This window comes from Pygocentrus nattereri, chromosome 1 (assembly GCF_015220715.1).
Source record: "Pygocentrus nattereri isolate fPygNat1 chromosome 1, fPygNat1.pri, whole genome shotgun sequence".
NCBI lineage: Eukaryota > Metazoa > Chordata > Actinopteri > Characiformes > Serrasalmidae > Pygocentrus > Pygocentrus nattereri.
Window position 1 is genome coordinate 47827139 of NC_051211.1, and position 17484 is coordinate 47844622.

At 41.0% G+C, this 17484-nt stretch overlaps 1 protein-coding gene across 2 annotated transcripts in view; it reads right to left on the reverse strand.

Annotated features, from left to right (window-relative positions):
• The window catches only part of kcnd2 (potassium voltage-gated channel, Shal-related subfamily, member 2), a 205116-nt gene that overhangs the window by 11849 nt on the left and 175783 nt on the right, over nucleotides 1-17484 (reverse strand). Inside the window, exons 3-5 of one of the 2 annotated variants that reach the window (XM_037538387.1) lie at nucleotides 7984-8146; nucleotides 3883-3981; nucleotides 197-292 (exon numbers count right to left, since the gene is read on the reverse strand). In XM_037538387.1, coding sequence (XP_037394284.1) covers nucleotides 197-292; nucleotides 3883-3981; nucleotides 7984-8146 — 358 coding nt within the window. The remainder of the gene's footprint in view (nucleotides 1-196; nucleotides 293-3882; nucleotides 3982-7983; nucleotides 8147-17484) is intronic. The other variant, XM_037538398.1, reaches the window with a different exon arrangement.

Consider the following 17484-nt stretch of genomic DNA (forward strand, 5'->3'; position numbering starts at 1 on the left):
CCAATTTTAGACTTTTTTAACCAATGTGACAGTAAATCATTAATGTACATGTCACCATATTTAATATAGCTGAGCAAATTGGCTGGAGAAAACGAATCAGCTCAGTTCGTTCACCCAAAAGATTAATTCCAAAAGAACAAATTGTTCGCAAATGACATTCATACTATTAACCAAACAGACACACACACAGTCTTACCGTTGTTTTCTCCAGGCAGTGTAACAGATGATGATGTTGGGTCTCGAACGTGGGGTTCACCTTACAAACCAGCGCCTTCCCTGCTTCCTTTGATGCCTTATAGGAGAAACAAAACAATAAGACATATCATGAGCCAATCAGAGCACAAGAATACGGATGAAAAAAAGAGAGAGAAAAGACGAGATCACGGGAACAGTAAGGCCAGAGCTCTCACAACAGTTTGAAACGTTGTGACAACATTAGGCTGTGTGCCACTGTGTCTCATTCTCTCCAGGTTACAGTGGTGACAGATGGCTCCCAGTTCAAACGCAGCACACGGCAGGCGCACGGCAAGTGTGGCCCGAGAACGTGTGGAATGACATTCTGTAGCTTAAAATGAAATAGCCAGCCTTCACAGGCAGGAAGACTCGGTGTATTTGGGTAACACAGATGATTTGTTATCTACAAATCACATCTGCAAATGGCCATGAAGTAATGATTCAATCATAATTCAGAATCTGAAATGTGTGATACTCAAATGCAACAAGCCATATTTGCTTTTTGGGTGATACAGCGATGAAAGCTAAGGCCATGACAGGGTGTTTTCAGTTTCAGTGCAAATCTGGTATCCATCACAGTTTGGTGGTTTCCAGCTGAAATGTATCTGAACTCTTCTGTAAACTGTCAGCTTTAGTGGGTGTGTAAGATTAGGGAGATCAGCAAACAGTGCTGGATGCCAGATCTCCAGCAGCAGAACTGGACAGCCCTGGTGTAAGATGCCTGTTTAAACTTATGGAAAAGTGTCTGCTTCATTTGAACCCTGGGTCACCACACTCATTTCAGATCTCATTTCTTCCAAGCAGGTCTCCACAAAACAAGAGCCCCAAGTCCAAAGCCGGAATATTTACTGCATGTCCGTGTAACATGTCCAAACATCAGCACAGACATCCAGTCAACACTCCTCAAGGCCTCTCGGTCTGTTCCTTTTCCCCACTCCCAGATCCCGCCCCCAGTTTAAATGCTGGCCAATCAATGACATGCAGCTCAGACATTCTCATTCCTCCATGGGATGAAATCCATGATGCGTTCAGATGATGTCATGAGGAAGGAGAGAGCGCAGGCCAGTTTGGGCAGCCGTGATGAGATCACTCAAAAATGCATGTTATAAAAGGCATGGAGCACAGGTAAGTAGTAGTAGTAGTAAAGGTAGTAGTAGTAGCAGTAGATAAAGCAGGTGAAGAAGAAGAAGGAGAAGAGGGAGAAGAAAGGAACTGAGAGATGGAAAGAGGGCTTGCAGTAGAGGAGTGATGACCCCCTTGAGAAGGCATCTCTAGTCACATGAGGTCACATGATTAGTGTCACATGACTGGTCAACAGGAAAGAGGCACTGACTCCTAGGTGTGAGAGAGGAAGTGATCAAGGCAAAGAGTCAATGCACTGCACTGGAGAGAGATAAAGAGAGAGAGTGTGAAAGAAGAGAGTGTGAGCTCACATCAACCATCTGCAGAGGTTACGGTTGTAGTTCTAACTCATTTTCTACCTTCTTGATAGGCAGCTAGAACCTTCATTATAACCACTTTTGCTCTTTCTACAACAAATTTGGCTGAGTAGCTATTTTGTTTGCCAGTTAGCCTAACATCCCAGATAGCAAGTTTATGTTGATCCACTGGCTTGATAAGGTCAGCACCCCACTGCTGGTCCACCCTTGGGCAACCCAGATTATTGTCCTACATAAAAGTTATCGACCCATACAGATTTTAAATGCACAGAAACTTTTATTTTGGAAAACTAACTGTTGCTGACACTGTGTTAACTAATTTACAAAGTATAACTAAAGAAATGAATGAAGAAAAAAGAAGTCATTTGGACTGTAAGTGGAAACTGACTGATGTTCAGTGGAATTCTAATACTCTGCTTAACCACTGGTGGGCCGCCCAGAAAACACTGATCAAAACACCACTGGACCGCTAGCTTTGCCATCAGCAGGCCAACAGTGGCCCACTATCCTCTTGCCTTCAGGGATATTGGCTAAACAAGGTTGTAGTGACATTAAACGCTATATTCTGCAAGCATATACTCACCCCAGATGTTTACATCCACAGACTCATGTAGATTTAAGTAAAGCTTCAATTTTTCCTCTTGAGAGTCAAGTGACTTTAGCTATCTAGCCTATTAGTTAGCTTAGCTCAGTGCTGGCATGAAATACAGTGTTCTTTTCTGCACTCACACACACACGTATGTCCATAGTTACACAGAACCATGTGTACAATCAAACAAAGCTTGACAAAGACTCTGTAATAAGCCAAAACAATCTGTGGAGGCTAGCTAATGTTAGGATTAGCTTCCTAACTAGCTTCTGTCACCTTAGCAAACCTTTCACAAATCTTATTGCTGATGTCATAGTGCTTGGAAGCTTTATTTTCACCTGGTAATGTAAAGAGTTTGCTAAATAATCAAAGGCTTCAGCCGCAAGTGTTACTATCATACTAAAAAACAGAAAGGACCAGCAAAGCTAGTCACTAGCAAAAACAACCAGCATATGTTTTGTTTTGGATGCTGTTAAGAGCAATGGAAGCTCTTATGCCCATGATAGCAAGATGATAGTGGGCTACTGTTGGCCCACTGTTGGCAAAGCTGGTGGTCCACTGGTGTTTTGCTCAGCCAGGGGTTAAGCAGAGTATTAGACAACATTCCAATCAGCATTTGTCATTTTCCACTCATAGTGTAATTTACTTATTTCTCCTTTCTTCCTTTCTTTCTTAAAAGTTTTAATCTGGCACAGTGTTACAATTTTTTTTCTCTTAAATCATTGTATATCAGGCTTAGTCACTCCCCCAATGTTTGTAATATTTCTAATATGGTGGACCAGCAGTGGCAAACGGTCAGCAAGGTGCTGACCATATCAAGCCAGTAGACTAATATATGCTTGCTATCTTCTTTTTAGCAGGGCAAAGACAGAGGAGAACATATTTTTAGGTCCTGTTGGTCCCAATCTTGAACAGGTACCAAAACCCATATAACTGGAACATTTGACACTGGACTGGTGGCCAGTGGAAAAGAACAGTTCCGGTTTTCTGGTGCCAAAGTTCCAGTACATTGTGCTGTAGAAAAACACCCTTCAGCTAGCTAGACAAGGGAACTTAACTTAACTTGGCTATCATGAGGGAAAAAATAGTACCTTATATAGTTATATATAGCTATACTCACCTGCGTATGCTATTATGCTATCACAATACTAGTGTTATTCTTGTAGAACAAGAATTACGCTAACACAGCAAAGTCTTATTCCCTGAAACTGTAACCTAAGACTGCTGCCACCACTGGGTCTGCAGATGGATGCATCTCAAAAAGAATGAGAAAAGGGGAGAGAGATAAAGAGAAAGTGAATAATAGTTCAACTGAAACTGGGGAACAGTGAGTGTAGAAAGAGAGACAGAAGATGAAAGAACATTTGAGAGAATATGAGTAAGAGAGAGAGAGCAATGACAGTGGGTAGAGTGAGTGTACAGAGAGAGAGAGAGAGAGAGAGAGAGAGAGAGGTTAGAGGACACCACAAAAGCATTTGGATGAAGGTAGCCCTGCTGGACCCCTGGCCCCTGGTGGAAAGGTGAAAGGTCAGGGGGGTGAGGATCCACATGCACCAGCACCAGCCCGTAATGGCACAGCAACGTCCCAGCACCAGAGACCCCTGCGGTTTCCACGGTTACCTCCTCCTCGGCGTCGGCCAGCAGCCCATTGCGTTTGTACTGCAAATAAGCATTAGCACCCCCGCTCTTCGCTGCACGAATTCTAGCAAGCCTGGTTTTCTGTTCGGACAAACACACGGGCGTTTTAGCCGAACACTCGCTCCTCATAGCACACTTGTGTGCGTGTGTGTGTGTGTGTGTGTGTGTGTGTGAGTGGAAAGCAAGCACGCTTATTGAGGAACGCTCCTTGCATGTTCCATATAACCTTGACATCCTCTTATGCTCCCCCCTTCTCCTCCTCTCCCTCTTTCACTTTCTCTCTGTCTTCCCTTCTCTCTGTTTCTCGCTTCCCCCTTTTCTTTCATTCACTTTCTTTCCCTCTCTTTCTACCCCAAATATAATCTTTTTACCTCATCATCCCCTTCCTCTCTTTTCCTTTACTTCTCTTTCTTTTTTCCTTCCCTTTCCCTATCTCTCTCTTTCTGTCTGTCTCTCTCTTTTCCCCTCTCTTCTCTTAACAGCAAAAACAGATTGTTGTTTTAGAGCTCTGTCCGTTAATCTCTGTGTGTGTGTGTGTGTGTGTGTGTGTGTGTGTGATTGAGATATCAGATCTGTGTCCCTTATTTTTTGCCTGGATTCAGTCAGATGAAGGGCAGTAGAACATGCAGAGAGCACAAGAGTACAGCACTGCAGCTCAGCATACTGATCAACCTCAGAGGAATGAGGGAGCGTTCACACCATGCCCTTTTAAACGTGAGGCATGCTGTCTGTTGTGCCTGATAAAGTGAGTAAGTTAACACATTTGATTGGGAATTAAACACAAGACATGGATTTGCAAGTACGTCAGTGACTGAGATGATTGATCAACATTTTGACATTAACATATATAACCCCAATTCCAAAAAAGTTGGGATGCTGTGTAAAATATTTTATTCACAACTGAACACAGAACATGTCATTTTATGATTTTGTGAATAATATTAACTCATTTAGAACTTAATGGCAGCAATGCGTCTCAGAAAATTTGGGACAAGGGCAACAAAAGGCTGGAAAAGTTAATGTTAAGAAGAAGAAGTGAAAAACTGCATCTAAAACTTGTGGAACAATTTCAGAAAAATGTTCCTCATTGTAAAATTGTGAAGACTTTGAATATCCCACCATCTACAGTACATAAAATCATTAAAAGATTCAGAGAATCTGGAGAAATCCCTGTATGCAAGGGACAAGACAGTATTGGATGTTCCTGATCTTTGGCCCCTCAGACGGCAGTGCATTGAAAACAGGCATGATTCTGTACTGGAAATCACTGAATGGGCTCAGGAACACTTCCAGAAAACATTGTCTGTGAACACAGTTTGCTGTGCAATCCACAAATGCAAGTTAAATCTGTATCATGCAAAGAAGAAGCCATATTACAACATGATCCAGAAACGCTGCCATCTTCTCTGGGCCAAAGCTCATTTAAAATGCATTGAGGCAAAATGGAAAACTGTTCTGTGGTCAGACGAATCAAAATTTCAAAAGTATTTTGGAAACCACGGACACCGTGTCCTGCAGACTCTAGAGGAAAGGGACCACCAGCTTGTTATCAGCAACATTTCAAAAGCCTGCATCTCTGAGGGTATGGGGATGCATTAGTGCCTATGGCATGGGCAGCATATGCATCTGGAAAGGTACTATCAATGCTGAACTTACAGAGGTTTTAGAACAACATATGCTCCCATCCAGACAATGTCTCTTTCAGGGAAGGCCTTGCACACCCAGAACTATTGAGCAGCTAGAATCCTACATCAGACAAGAATAGGACAACATTCCTCTCCCAAAACTCAAGCAATTGGTCTCCTCACTTCCCAGATGTTTACAGACTATTGTTAAAAGAAGAGAGGATGCTACACAATGTGTCACGATTGGCCCCTCCCAGTCCTCCATGTACTTCTGTTTACCATTGGTCTTGTCCATGTGCTCTCTTGTTTTGATTCTTCCTGGTCCTGCCCCCTTGTTTCCAGACCTTGCCCTTGATCTCACCTGTGTTAACCACCAGTGTCTTGTTACCCTCGTTGTTCCTGTATTTAAACCCTGTGTTTTCCCCAGTTAGTTTGCTGGTCTTTGTATTGTTTGGTCTTTGTATTGGATTGTTTGGTGTTTGCTCTTCTGGCCTCCATTGTTTGTTTATCCCGTGGTCATTTTCGTTATGTCTGTCCCTCCATCTATCCGTGTTAGCTGTCTGACCCTGGACTTTCTAGACCCTGATTATGGATTTGCTCCTAATAAATCTCACTTCTCTCAGCGTATGCGTCCGCCTCATTATTGCTCCCACACGTTACACAATGGTAGATACAGCCCTGTCCCAGGTTTTTTGAGATGCATTGCTGCCATCAAGTTCTAAATGAGTTAATGTTTATCATTGGTAAAATGTCTCACTTTCAACATCTGATATGTGTTCTATGCTCTATTATGAATAAAATATGTGTCTATGGGATTTGCAAAACATTGCAATCTGTGTTTATTAACCATTATTTACATTTTACACAGCATCCCAATTCTTTTTGGAATTTGGTTTATGCAATAATAAATAGAAAACAGAAATAATATTTCTACAACAAAAAACAGAATACGATTCATTGTGTTAAAAAACATCCAAATCTAGCTTTTCCTCCCTGTTGCATTACTAAGTAGAAGTCATCCTTGATATGGACGGGTCAGCTGTGGATGATGTATGCCACACTTCCATGCAAACCATTTAATGACTGAATAACTGAAACGTGCAAAGTTTTTTGTGAAAGATAGAGAAGTGCTTTTCAGCTGCAGTGCACATTGCTCAATAGACATTACTGACAACAAACATGCTTAGAGAGTCTGAAAAGGCTTCCAAGCTTCCTGAAAGGTGTTCAGATTGTGCCAAACTACCAAGCACACTTCTTTTGATTGTCATTTATGATGCAACACAACCTTTAACTGAAAGGTCTCTTCTAGCCTGTGCAGCATATTTTAAACTACGTTTAGTTAAGCTGAGATCCATGGAAAAGCAGTGTATGTCATCACAACACACCAAACTATGTCAAGGACGACTTCTCCCGAGCCATCAAATAGAGGAAAAACTAGTTTTTGAGTCAGTTTTGAAATGTTTATCACTCAAATCAGTGTTTCATCTTTTTTGTGTTTACCCACTGATCTATGAAATGTGTTAATTTGCCCCCTTTGAGATCCATGTGTTGATACTTTTTAAGCATGCTTTGCATTTAAAAACATGTTGTCTGAAAGCCTCTGAATGCAGCTCGATCCTCAACAGCAGCATATTTCAAGCTGAGGGCCATGTGGCGCTAAAAAGGGCTGCAAAAATTTCTCAGAGGTTAGAAGTTTTCATGCAGCTTATTAAATCGACTGAGGACATAAAAGGTGGTACTTGTTTAAAAATCGTAGATGGTATTAAATATGTGCTATTCAGGACTATAATGCACTCACTTAATGAGTTATCTGCCATAGAACAGGGCCATGTCTCTTGTATGTATAGGTCAGCAATAGCTGCAGAGAAAGCTAGCAAAATGGATGAGGTTCTGGTAAGATATGGTTTTTCGGGGGCAGGGACAGTGGTATTTCCTATCCACACAGGAGGTGTAAAGGACTCAAAAAGTTTGAGAACTGCTGCTCTATAGCTCTATTCTTATATACTAAAGCAATAAGCCACGAGAGGCTGTACCTAAGAACACCCTTGCCATGATAAATTTGCAGTAATGTGCGGCCTTAACAAATGGCTTATTTAATAAGGGGCTTTTATAAAATGGTGGCCAACATAAAGTGTTGGACTCTGGATCTGCCCTGCGTGTGACCATCCCAGAGAGACTGCAACTGATGTACCACACATAGACATAGACTTACATCTAGATCAAAACCGTCTTGTGCTAAACTGCATTAATGACTCTCCCTGTATGTCAAGTGTGCATGTGCGTGTATGTGTGTGTGTGTGTGTGTGTGTGTGTGTGTGTGTGTGTGTGTGTGTGTGTGTGTGTGTGTGCATAAAATCTTAAATCAGTAAATCCCAGCCAGACCTGCATATTCAGCACCAGTAGGCCCTGAGAGGTCAGAGGTATTGACCCCAGTGGGTCAGGCTGAGCAGAGCGGTACCTTTTGTGCGCGGCGTTTCTCAGCCCGCTGGCTCTGGTGGTAGATACGGCTGAAGTTGGACACGATGACGGGCACAGGCAGCGCGATCACCAACACTCCACTAAGTGAACAAATGGAGCCAAAAACCTTCCCCACAATCGTCTTCGGAACCATGTCGCCATAGCTGAGATAGATCGAGAGAGAGAGAGAGAGAGAGAGAGAGAGAGAGAGAGAGAGAGAGATTCATTACATAGTCTTCTTTTATTACACATTAACAGTGTTACACACATAATTCTCTTGTATTGCCACAGACAGAGAGACAGAAAGGAACAAGAGAAAGAAAAACTCTTCAAGTGCAACACTATTTACTATGTAAATATCTCTGTTGTAATTTTTATTCGGCTCAGCGCAGTGTTTGCGAGTGAGTGCAGTTCTCTGAATATCCACTGAGAGGCAGCAGAGAGCCACAGCGCACTAGTCCAACACACTTCTCCATCTGTTGCTGTTTTTCGGGGTGTGATGACTCTCTTAATCTGACTCCAGGCCCCGTTTCTCTGAAAAGACTCAAGATTCTGCCAAGTCTCGCCGCTAAATTAAAAAAAGTTTTAACGTTTTTGTGTGGAGCGAGATATGAAACCCAAAAAGCGTGCCCACACGTGTTTGAGAGAGATAGAGGGGAAAAAGAGAGCAAGAAAGAGAGAGAGTGAGAGAGATATTTCTGGCCTACTTTCTTTTTCTCTGCCCTTAAAATAAGACCTGTTTCATTCATAATTAGGCACCACAGAGGCTGTGTTCACACAAGCTCATATCGCTCTCACTATGCGCAGTGGGAACGCAAAGTGCTAGTGTGACATCTTATTTCCGTAACACACACACACACACACACACACACACACACACACACACACACCCTCTCCTTCTGTCATGCCACCCCCTCTCCTCACTCGCTGTTGTTACAGAGAAGCCTTTGCTACTAATGTGAAAGAACCACTTTACCCCTTGTGTGGTGTTCAGGTCTGTGGGACCCATTTTCAGTTTTAACCTAAAGAAAAAAATATGTAATTTATTAATATTTCAACCCCAGATTCCTTGGTCTTTGCTCATTTTTGTGAATACATAAAATAACACATTTTCATTTACTTCACACTGTTCACCCCCCACACATTTATATTACCCATGTGGTGTTGGGTGAACCTGCGGGGAATAAAAGTGTGGAGGTGCTGCGTCCTTCACTCACAACTGCCTCCTCAGATCCTCACCAACTTCTAAAGGTGCACCATAGAGAGCGTCCTCACGGGCTGCATCACTGTCTGGTACAGCAGCTGCACCGCCTGCGACCGCAAGGCCCTTAGAGGAGGGGTGAGGATGGCAGAAGCCATCATAGGCAACAAACTACCAGCCTTACAGGACGTCTACCAGTCCCGCTGCCTCAGGAAGATCAAAAAGATCCAGTCAGACAGAAGCCAACCAGCACACGGCCTGTTCACCATCCTGCCATCAGGCAGGAGGTTCCGCAGTATCCAAGCCAGAACAACCCGGCTAATGAACAGTTTCTACCCACAGGCTGTCAGGCTTCTGAACAAGCTGTAAAGCTGCAGGTCCTTCCTCAACTATCATTTCACTCAGTCACTTTGTATCATATCATCTCTGCTATGGACAATAACAGTTTAGTACTAAGCCACTTTAAAGAGCAACAACTCAAGCCACATTTAAATGTATACTGTCTCTATGTCTTGTGTATATTGTCTCTATATTTTGTGTATATTTCACTATATTTTGCAAATATTTTCTCTAGATTTTGTGTATATTTAATATATTTCAATTTTTATTTTGGAACATGAACAGGCTGCTGACTGGCTACAGCTGCTAAAGGAGAACCCTACACTGGCCGTTTGTAATATTTTAAACATCTGTCATGGTTACATAAAATGTTATGGCTGTATAGATTTAAACAACAATAATGTGGTGGGTCCACCAGACCACTGAATAATAAACACATCAGCACCACACGGCTTGTGCTAAACTTCTAACATGTTGGTAGAATGGATATTTTTGAGAAGGTACTCCTGTTTCAGCACTGCTCAGAAACAGATGGATACCTACAGTAAACTTGTTTGTATGGCAAATTATTACATTTTATGAGCATTTTAAAGGGGAATCGTGCTGATTTTTCAAAATTTCCCCAATGTGGTTTAATATTTTTTTGTAAGGACAAAATGGCTCTTCTTTACATTTGCCTTGCTGACCCCTGTCTTCACCATTTACTTATGGAGAATTTTTTTAAATAACTGGCGAAAGATGACCCACATTAACTACAGGGTGGATCATATCTGAGCATCTGACTGTGAACTGTACAGTGGAATACATCATAAGCCCAGAATGCTGCTGAGACGCAGCTCACATTCACTGACATCCCGGAAATGACCTTCAACCCCAGTAACAGCTCACAGGCGCAAGGCTCGACTGGAACTATAAGCAACGTGCTGTGGTTGACAGATGTTCAGCGCTATTTTTATCACTTATGTGAACGTGAGTTGACTTTCACTGGCAAATGGAAGATGAAAAATAAAGAATTAAATTCAGACCAACCAGAATGACACTCTATTCAGCCTGCGAAAGTCATGTGTCAACGCTTTCAGAGCGGATTGCAAATCATTTCAAGTTAACATACTAAACTACTGACCAAACATGCAAATATCTAATCTGTTTAAAGTAACGTGAATCATTTGTACTCCTAGGACAGATATAAATGAAACACAGCTATGTGACCATAGTGCAAATGGTCTGATTGGAATATATATATATATATATACATTTTTACGGCATTTGGCTGACGCTCTAATCGAGAGCGACTTACAATTTGATCATTTTACATAGGTAGGCCAAGGCGGTGTTGGGAGTCTTGCCCAAGGACTCTTATTGATACAGTGTAGGGTGTTTGCCCAGGTGGGGATTGAACCCCAGTCTACAGTGTAGAAGGCAGAGGTGTTACCCACTACACTAACCAACCACTGTATACATATATACATATATTATTTTTAATGTAAGTCAATGGAACCAGACATTTTTCAAAGTCATTTTGGGTTGTTTCTTTTGGTCTATTTATTATGAAATTTACAAAAAATGTAAAAAGCAACAGGTATTTTCAAATTATGTCAAAAACTGAAAAATGTCAAAAATGGAGATTCAAGGTTTTGTTATGACAATAGCAATTAGCTGTTGTTATATCATAATTCACTGCTCATGTGCATATCACAGTCAGCATTATGCACCATTGACAGTGTGTCAAGAGTAGCTAGTGTGAAAGATTTGCAGGGCTGATGCCTGTTCAGATATATAGGTCACATAACCACAACTGTGATGGCAGAAACAACAGATCTAAGAGAAGAAAATCTGAATTGTTACGACTTATAATGTGAATGTGGAAAAATATACAAATCCTAAGACGTTATTGGTTCCATTTAACTACACAGGCCAATTTAAGGGACCCAGGCAGCATAAAATCCACATTCAGAGCACAATCTGCTTCTGTCTCCTCTGGCCTCAGTTTAGCAGTGAGTGTGTTACAGCATGGTTGTGGCATGGCTCTTTAAGGGTGCTGAAAGGCTGTGGCACTCGCTAAGTGGAGAGTTTAATTGAATTACGGCACCACGGATATGTGCTTGGGGGCCCAATGAGATGCAGCCTCCAAAGACTGCGTGATAATTACGCACGCCACAGAGTCAACTTCTCCAATTAAACTCCTGTAATTAACTACAAGAGAGAGTGAGAAAGAGGCAGAGACAGAGAGAGAGAGAGAGAGAGAGAGATTAGCCACATCTTTTCTTTTCCATTTTGTTCTGCGTGATCATATTGTCTGCCCACCCTAAGCTTGCAGATGCTGTGTGCATACATCCTTATTAGTGCGTCTATGAGACAGAACAGTGGCAGTGTCCAGAGGACAAATGCACAATGCTCTGGACTGGCAGACAAAAGCTTCATTAAGGAGAACTAATAAAGTCCCTTGTAGACTATTATGCTCATAATTAGATTTGTGTACATGATGAATATGTTGGTCACTGCTCGCTGATGTCCATACATTCGGATGTGTGAGCAAATGACGCTGTTATCCAGCATAAGACACGACAGAGCTCACAGCCGCGTCCATTTAGAGTACGATGAGTACATTTGACCTTGCAATGCGGTCATATTGTGATAGACTTGAGCTGCATGTTTGCAGCTTGACGTGGATTCACCCTTAAATGACTCCAAACTTTAAATCGAAACTTCAGCCTGAGACAAAATCACAAACAAAACCAATTAAATTAGGATCGCCAACCTTAACACAATAAATGAATAAAAGCTTTCGTTTGCAATCTTACGTGAGTGATTTGTGCTTAGTGCAATACTGAAGCCCCATGAGCTCTCCCTGCTGGTCTAAATGTGGGTTTACATTTATTTGACAAATTTAACAAATTTACTCCATTGATAACATGGCTGAAACAGTAACATACTAAGAGTCACTCTGCTTATTATTCTGCCAAACTAGCTCACATAGCCAACATTGAATATGATGAAATATCTCTTGTAGGAAAACATAGGGTTCTCTGGAATCACACAGGTTTATCACACAGATAATTGTTTAAGCCCTTAAAATCCCAGGCTTATTACATACTTAGACATATTATTCAGTAACTCCAAGGATTTCAGTGCAAACAGGTTGAGCTACTCTTAGCTTATACACTCTTAAACAAGATGGTTCTTTAAGAGTTTTTGGTAAAGAAAATAATTCTATATAAAACCGTGAACACTCACAGAACCCTTTGCATGATTTAACAGTTCTTTGCATCATGAAAGGGTTTTTCTGAATGTGTTGTAGATGGTTCTATATAGAACTTTTTTGAAAAGGGCTCTAAATAGCCCCCAAAAGGGTTCTGCTGTTGTTACAATGCCAAGCTTGTAACAACAGAAGAAACCTTTTGAGTGCTATTTAGAACCTTTTTCGAAAAGGTTCTATATAGAACAATCTAAAGCACATTTTGCAACAATGTGAAGAACCATTTCATGATGCACAGAACCCTTTAGTCATGCAAAGGGTTCTTTTGAGTACTCATGGTTCTATATAAAACCATTTTCTTCACTAAAAAACCATTGAAGAACCTTCATTTTTAAAATCTAGAAGTGTGTAATAAAACTGGCCACATAAGTGGTTAAAGCTTATTTGTGGTGTTGGAGATGAAAAGACCTCATACCTCCACTCTGTCATAGTGTCAGGTGTCTTTTGAGGCACATCTTTTGACCAAAATTTATCCATATAAATTCATAAAGTGGCTGACAGTGGCTTCTAACAAGTTTTTGGGGGGCTAAGAAAAAATGGGGTGAGTTTTAAGATATTGGTCTGTTTGGCTCAGTCCGTGATGTTCGCAATCCAGTCTTGCCCTGGTTTTTCCAAGTAAATTTGGACCATTTCTATTGGTCCAATGACATTTGAACACAATGTAAAGGACAAATGACATTTTCACCTTTGTGTGGGGTTGATGTGTCCACCCTCACACACACACGCACATATATAGAAACACTACGCTCACATACACTAACAGCAAGCCAAGTAGGAGGAGAACAGAGTGAAGGGACACAGCACCTCCACACCTCCTATTCCCCATGGGTTCGCTCCAACACCATGTGTAATAAATGTGTAGGGAGTGAAGTCCCTGTGAAGTCACTGAAAATGTGTTATTTTATGTGTTCTTCATAGAAACTGAGCAAAGGCCAAGGAATCTGAGGTCGATTTAATAATAAATCACATCATTTTTCTTTTGGCAAATATTGAAAATAAATCCCAAAGACCCAAACATCACACAAGGGTTAAAAAACTAAAAAATGGCAAAAATGGATACACTGGTACAGTGTGCTATTGCAAACACAGCCTGTGTTACATTTTACCCTGTGTGGGTTGGTGCCCCACTCTCCCCTACATAGACAATCACTCATACCTGGGCTCAACCCAGGCCTGATGTCACATGTGAAAACTGTTGGCCTGAAAGCTGATATTTTGTTGGGCACACATTTTTGTCATTTTGTGAAAAAGACCTGACAAATGAAGGGCAGAAACTGCACAATACAGCAGAAGAGATGTGGAATTACCTCCCCTCCGAAGAAACCACACACACACACACACACACAAAACCTGTGCTCATCTTTTAATAAATGAATGTTCTGAATGCTGATGAATAAACATAAGTAATCACCAGACCTCACTACAGCGTTAAAGGACAGATGCATGGATGTGTACACACACACACACACACAGGTTTAGGACAACTGAAAGGACACTGCAGCAGAGGCATATGCTGAGAGCACCTTGACGGTCACAATGCAATTACAATCCAATCAGGTAGCGCTGAAAACGGGTCATCAAAAGGCGTCCACTGCCCGACAGCAAACAGCTTTATACACACATCCCCACGCCTCCACAGAATGATATGCAGATTAGACGGATATGAGAGAGAGAGAGAGAGAGAGAGAGAGAGAGAGATGAGTGAGCAAAGAATAGCTGTATAGCAGATACTCAATTTGTGCACTAATCCTCAATCAAATGAGTAGAGATAACATCCTCTGTTTTTTCTGTCCTTCCACTCATCTCCTCTCATCATTTAAGTATAGTCCTTGTGGCTAAACACTAGTGAGTGGATTGTGGAACAAAAGGAGGTCTGGTAAGGTAAGGGCTTGAAATATGTCCAAATCTGACAGGACCTCACTGTTCACCTTGATCATGGTGTATAAAGGGTCTCATGACAAATGAACTGAAGGTGAAAAAATATAAGCTAATTAACAAAAATGAACAAATGTACAAAGAATGCTGGGAAGCTCCACCCCTTCTGAGTTTTACTAACTGAGTGTGAAAACAATTCCAGAATTAACACAGGAATTGTACCTCTTTTTAACAATGTAAAATTTGCTGTATTAAGTTAAAAGTAGTCTAAAAGTAGATTAAATAAAGTACAGAGTTCTCTATAAATCTACAGTGGAACCTCTTAGCACATCCAACATCTGTCAGCACAGGAAATGACATCTGTTAGGCTCTGTTCTTCTCTTTTGATTCGCTTTTTATTGCAAAGCAGTGCAGATTCTGTCAGCAATGTAACAGAGTGAAATTACACACAAAGAGAATCTGTAAGTAAATGTTAATGACTAAAATGGAAAAGTGTAAAAAGTGGATTTTTTGACTCACCAATATACTTGAATAAAAGTATTTATCATTTACAAACACACAAAATTGTACTAGAGAACATTTAAATGTAGCTGCTTACTACCACCTCTGTCCATCTCCCACCTTAAATTCTGTCTATTTCTAGCTGATTTAGTTTTTTCTACCTGTTTCATTCTTCCTCTTGCCTTTTTTATAAAGGTTGTCCAGATTACAACATTTCAGGATGTTGTTGGCAGGCATTAGTATATACAATCTATAGTACATACAACCTACATTTGCTTTGCACTCCTGGTTAGATGCTAAATGCATTTCATTGGCTCCATACCTGTACTCTGCACAATCACAATAAAGTTGAATCTAATCTAATCTAATCTAGTCTAATCTAATCTAATCTAATCTAATCTAATCTAATCTAATCTCATTTAAAAAATAACTAAAGTAGAATTTTAACTTAAATTTAGGTAGCTGAAAAACTATTAGGCAAAACATTTTTATTTTTCATTAGTGAGGTGGATATTATTCTGTGTCCGTTTGCTGTTTGATGTGACTTCTTTTTTGTTAAATTCCAGTCAAGTTCAGACTTGCTCTTGGTGCTGTGGGCCGGGTCAAATTTCTGAGCCAAATTTTGAGGTCCAATTAACGCTGTAGCCTGATGAAAAGATGAGTGAAGAGACGACAGGGTTGACCATCGGTCTGCTTCATTAGGACTCATTGTGTTATCTACTGAAGCACTGCACGTAACAAGCTTAGCATACAGCTTGTTAGATGACAGTACAGTCACTGAGGGGTCAGCACACTGACCTGACTACTGAACTTGGGTTAATTGAGCTCACATCCACCCACATGCACACACATACACAGAAAACTCATGCAGCATGGCTCTCTTCTTTGACCCCTGTGTTGTTTCAGACCCCCTGAAGTTTCAGGAATATGCGCACAGTATGTGATTTTCTGAGACCTCTGTAATGCCCATACTCCACATACTCAAGCCAGGAGGGACTTTTTAGAGCAGAGTGTGTTGTAAGAGGAAATGATGAAAAGGTCCAACCTTTAGTGGTGCTGGTCCATTAGCAACCCCTGCCAGTAACATGTTAATACTTGCCAACCAGGCCGAGTGTCATCCTCTAATCACAAGATGCTACGAAGCTGGAAAGATGAAGGCTTGGACCTGCTTCCTCTAAAACATACGAAGCGAGTGATGGCGTATTTTCCAACTACCGCTAGCACAATGTCACTGGACAGCTGAACGCACTTGGAGAAGAACCTTAATTGCCAATTGTGTTACATTGAGTGAGATGATTGAGGGAAGACCAGTCTACCCACCCAGATAGAGAAAGACTTAATTCACAGTCACAGATGGTTGGGACATCACAACGTCCTGATGATAGGGCCACCTCTTTTCCACCCAGTTTTACAGTGTTAGGCTGAATCTGGGCACAGAAGCAAGTTCTGCTTTAGTTTTTGTGACACAACCCTAAAGTGGCCAAAAGTTGAAAGGGAAGCACTCCACTTCACTTCACTCTAAAATATAGCGTTACGTCAAACAGTGTGTGGGTACAGTTTAAACATGTATAAATAAAACAAAATAAAAACACAAACTATACTACTACAATCTAGAAATGCACGGTTATCAATTTTCCCTTCCGTTCTCCATGCTGATAACTGATCCTTTAGTATCAGCTGATACAGAGTACCGATACGGATAGTAAGTCTAATATATATACACTCACTGGCCACTTTATTAGGTACAATAAAGTTCAATTGCTTGTTAACACAACCAGCTAATCAGCCAATCACACGACTGCAACTCAATGCATGTAGGTATGTAGAGGTGGTCAAGACAACTTGCTGAAGTGCAGACCGAGCTGTAGAATGGGGAAAAAAGGTGATTTAAGTGACTTTGAACGTGGCGTGGTTGTTGGTACCAGACGGGCTGGTCTGAGTATTTCAGAAACTGCTGATCTACTGGGATTTTCATGCACAACCATCTCTAGGGTTTACAGAGAATCGTCCAAAAAAGAGAAAATATCCAGTGAGCGGGCAGTTGTGTGGACAAAGATGCCTTGTTGATGTGAGATGTCAGAGGAGAATGGGCAGACTGGTTCCAGATGATAGAACACACACACATATAAATATATATTCTGCTTCATAAAGAAAAGAAAACACACCTAACCTGACTAGATAGCATTTTCTTGTTGGATTATATTTATTAGATGCTTAAGGAAACATATTTTTGTTTACTTACTGTATATGCTTAGTATTTCCTATTATGTGATTAGTAATAAGAACCATGTTTAACAACTTAAGTAAATGTAAAATATCTTTTATTGTAC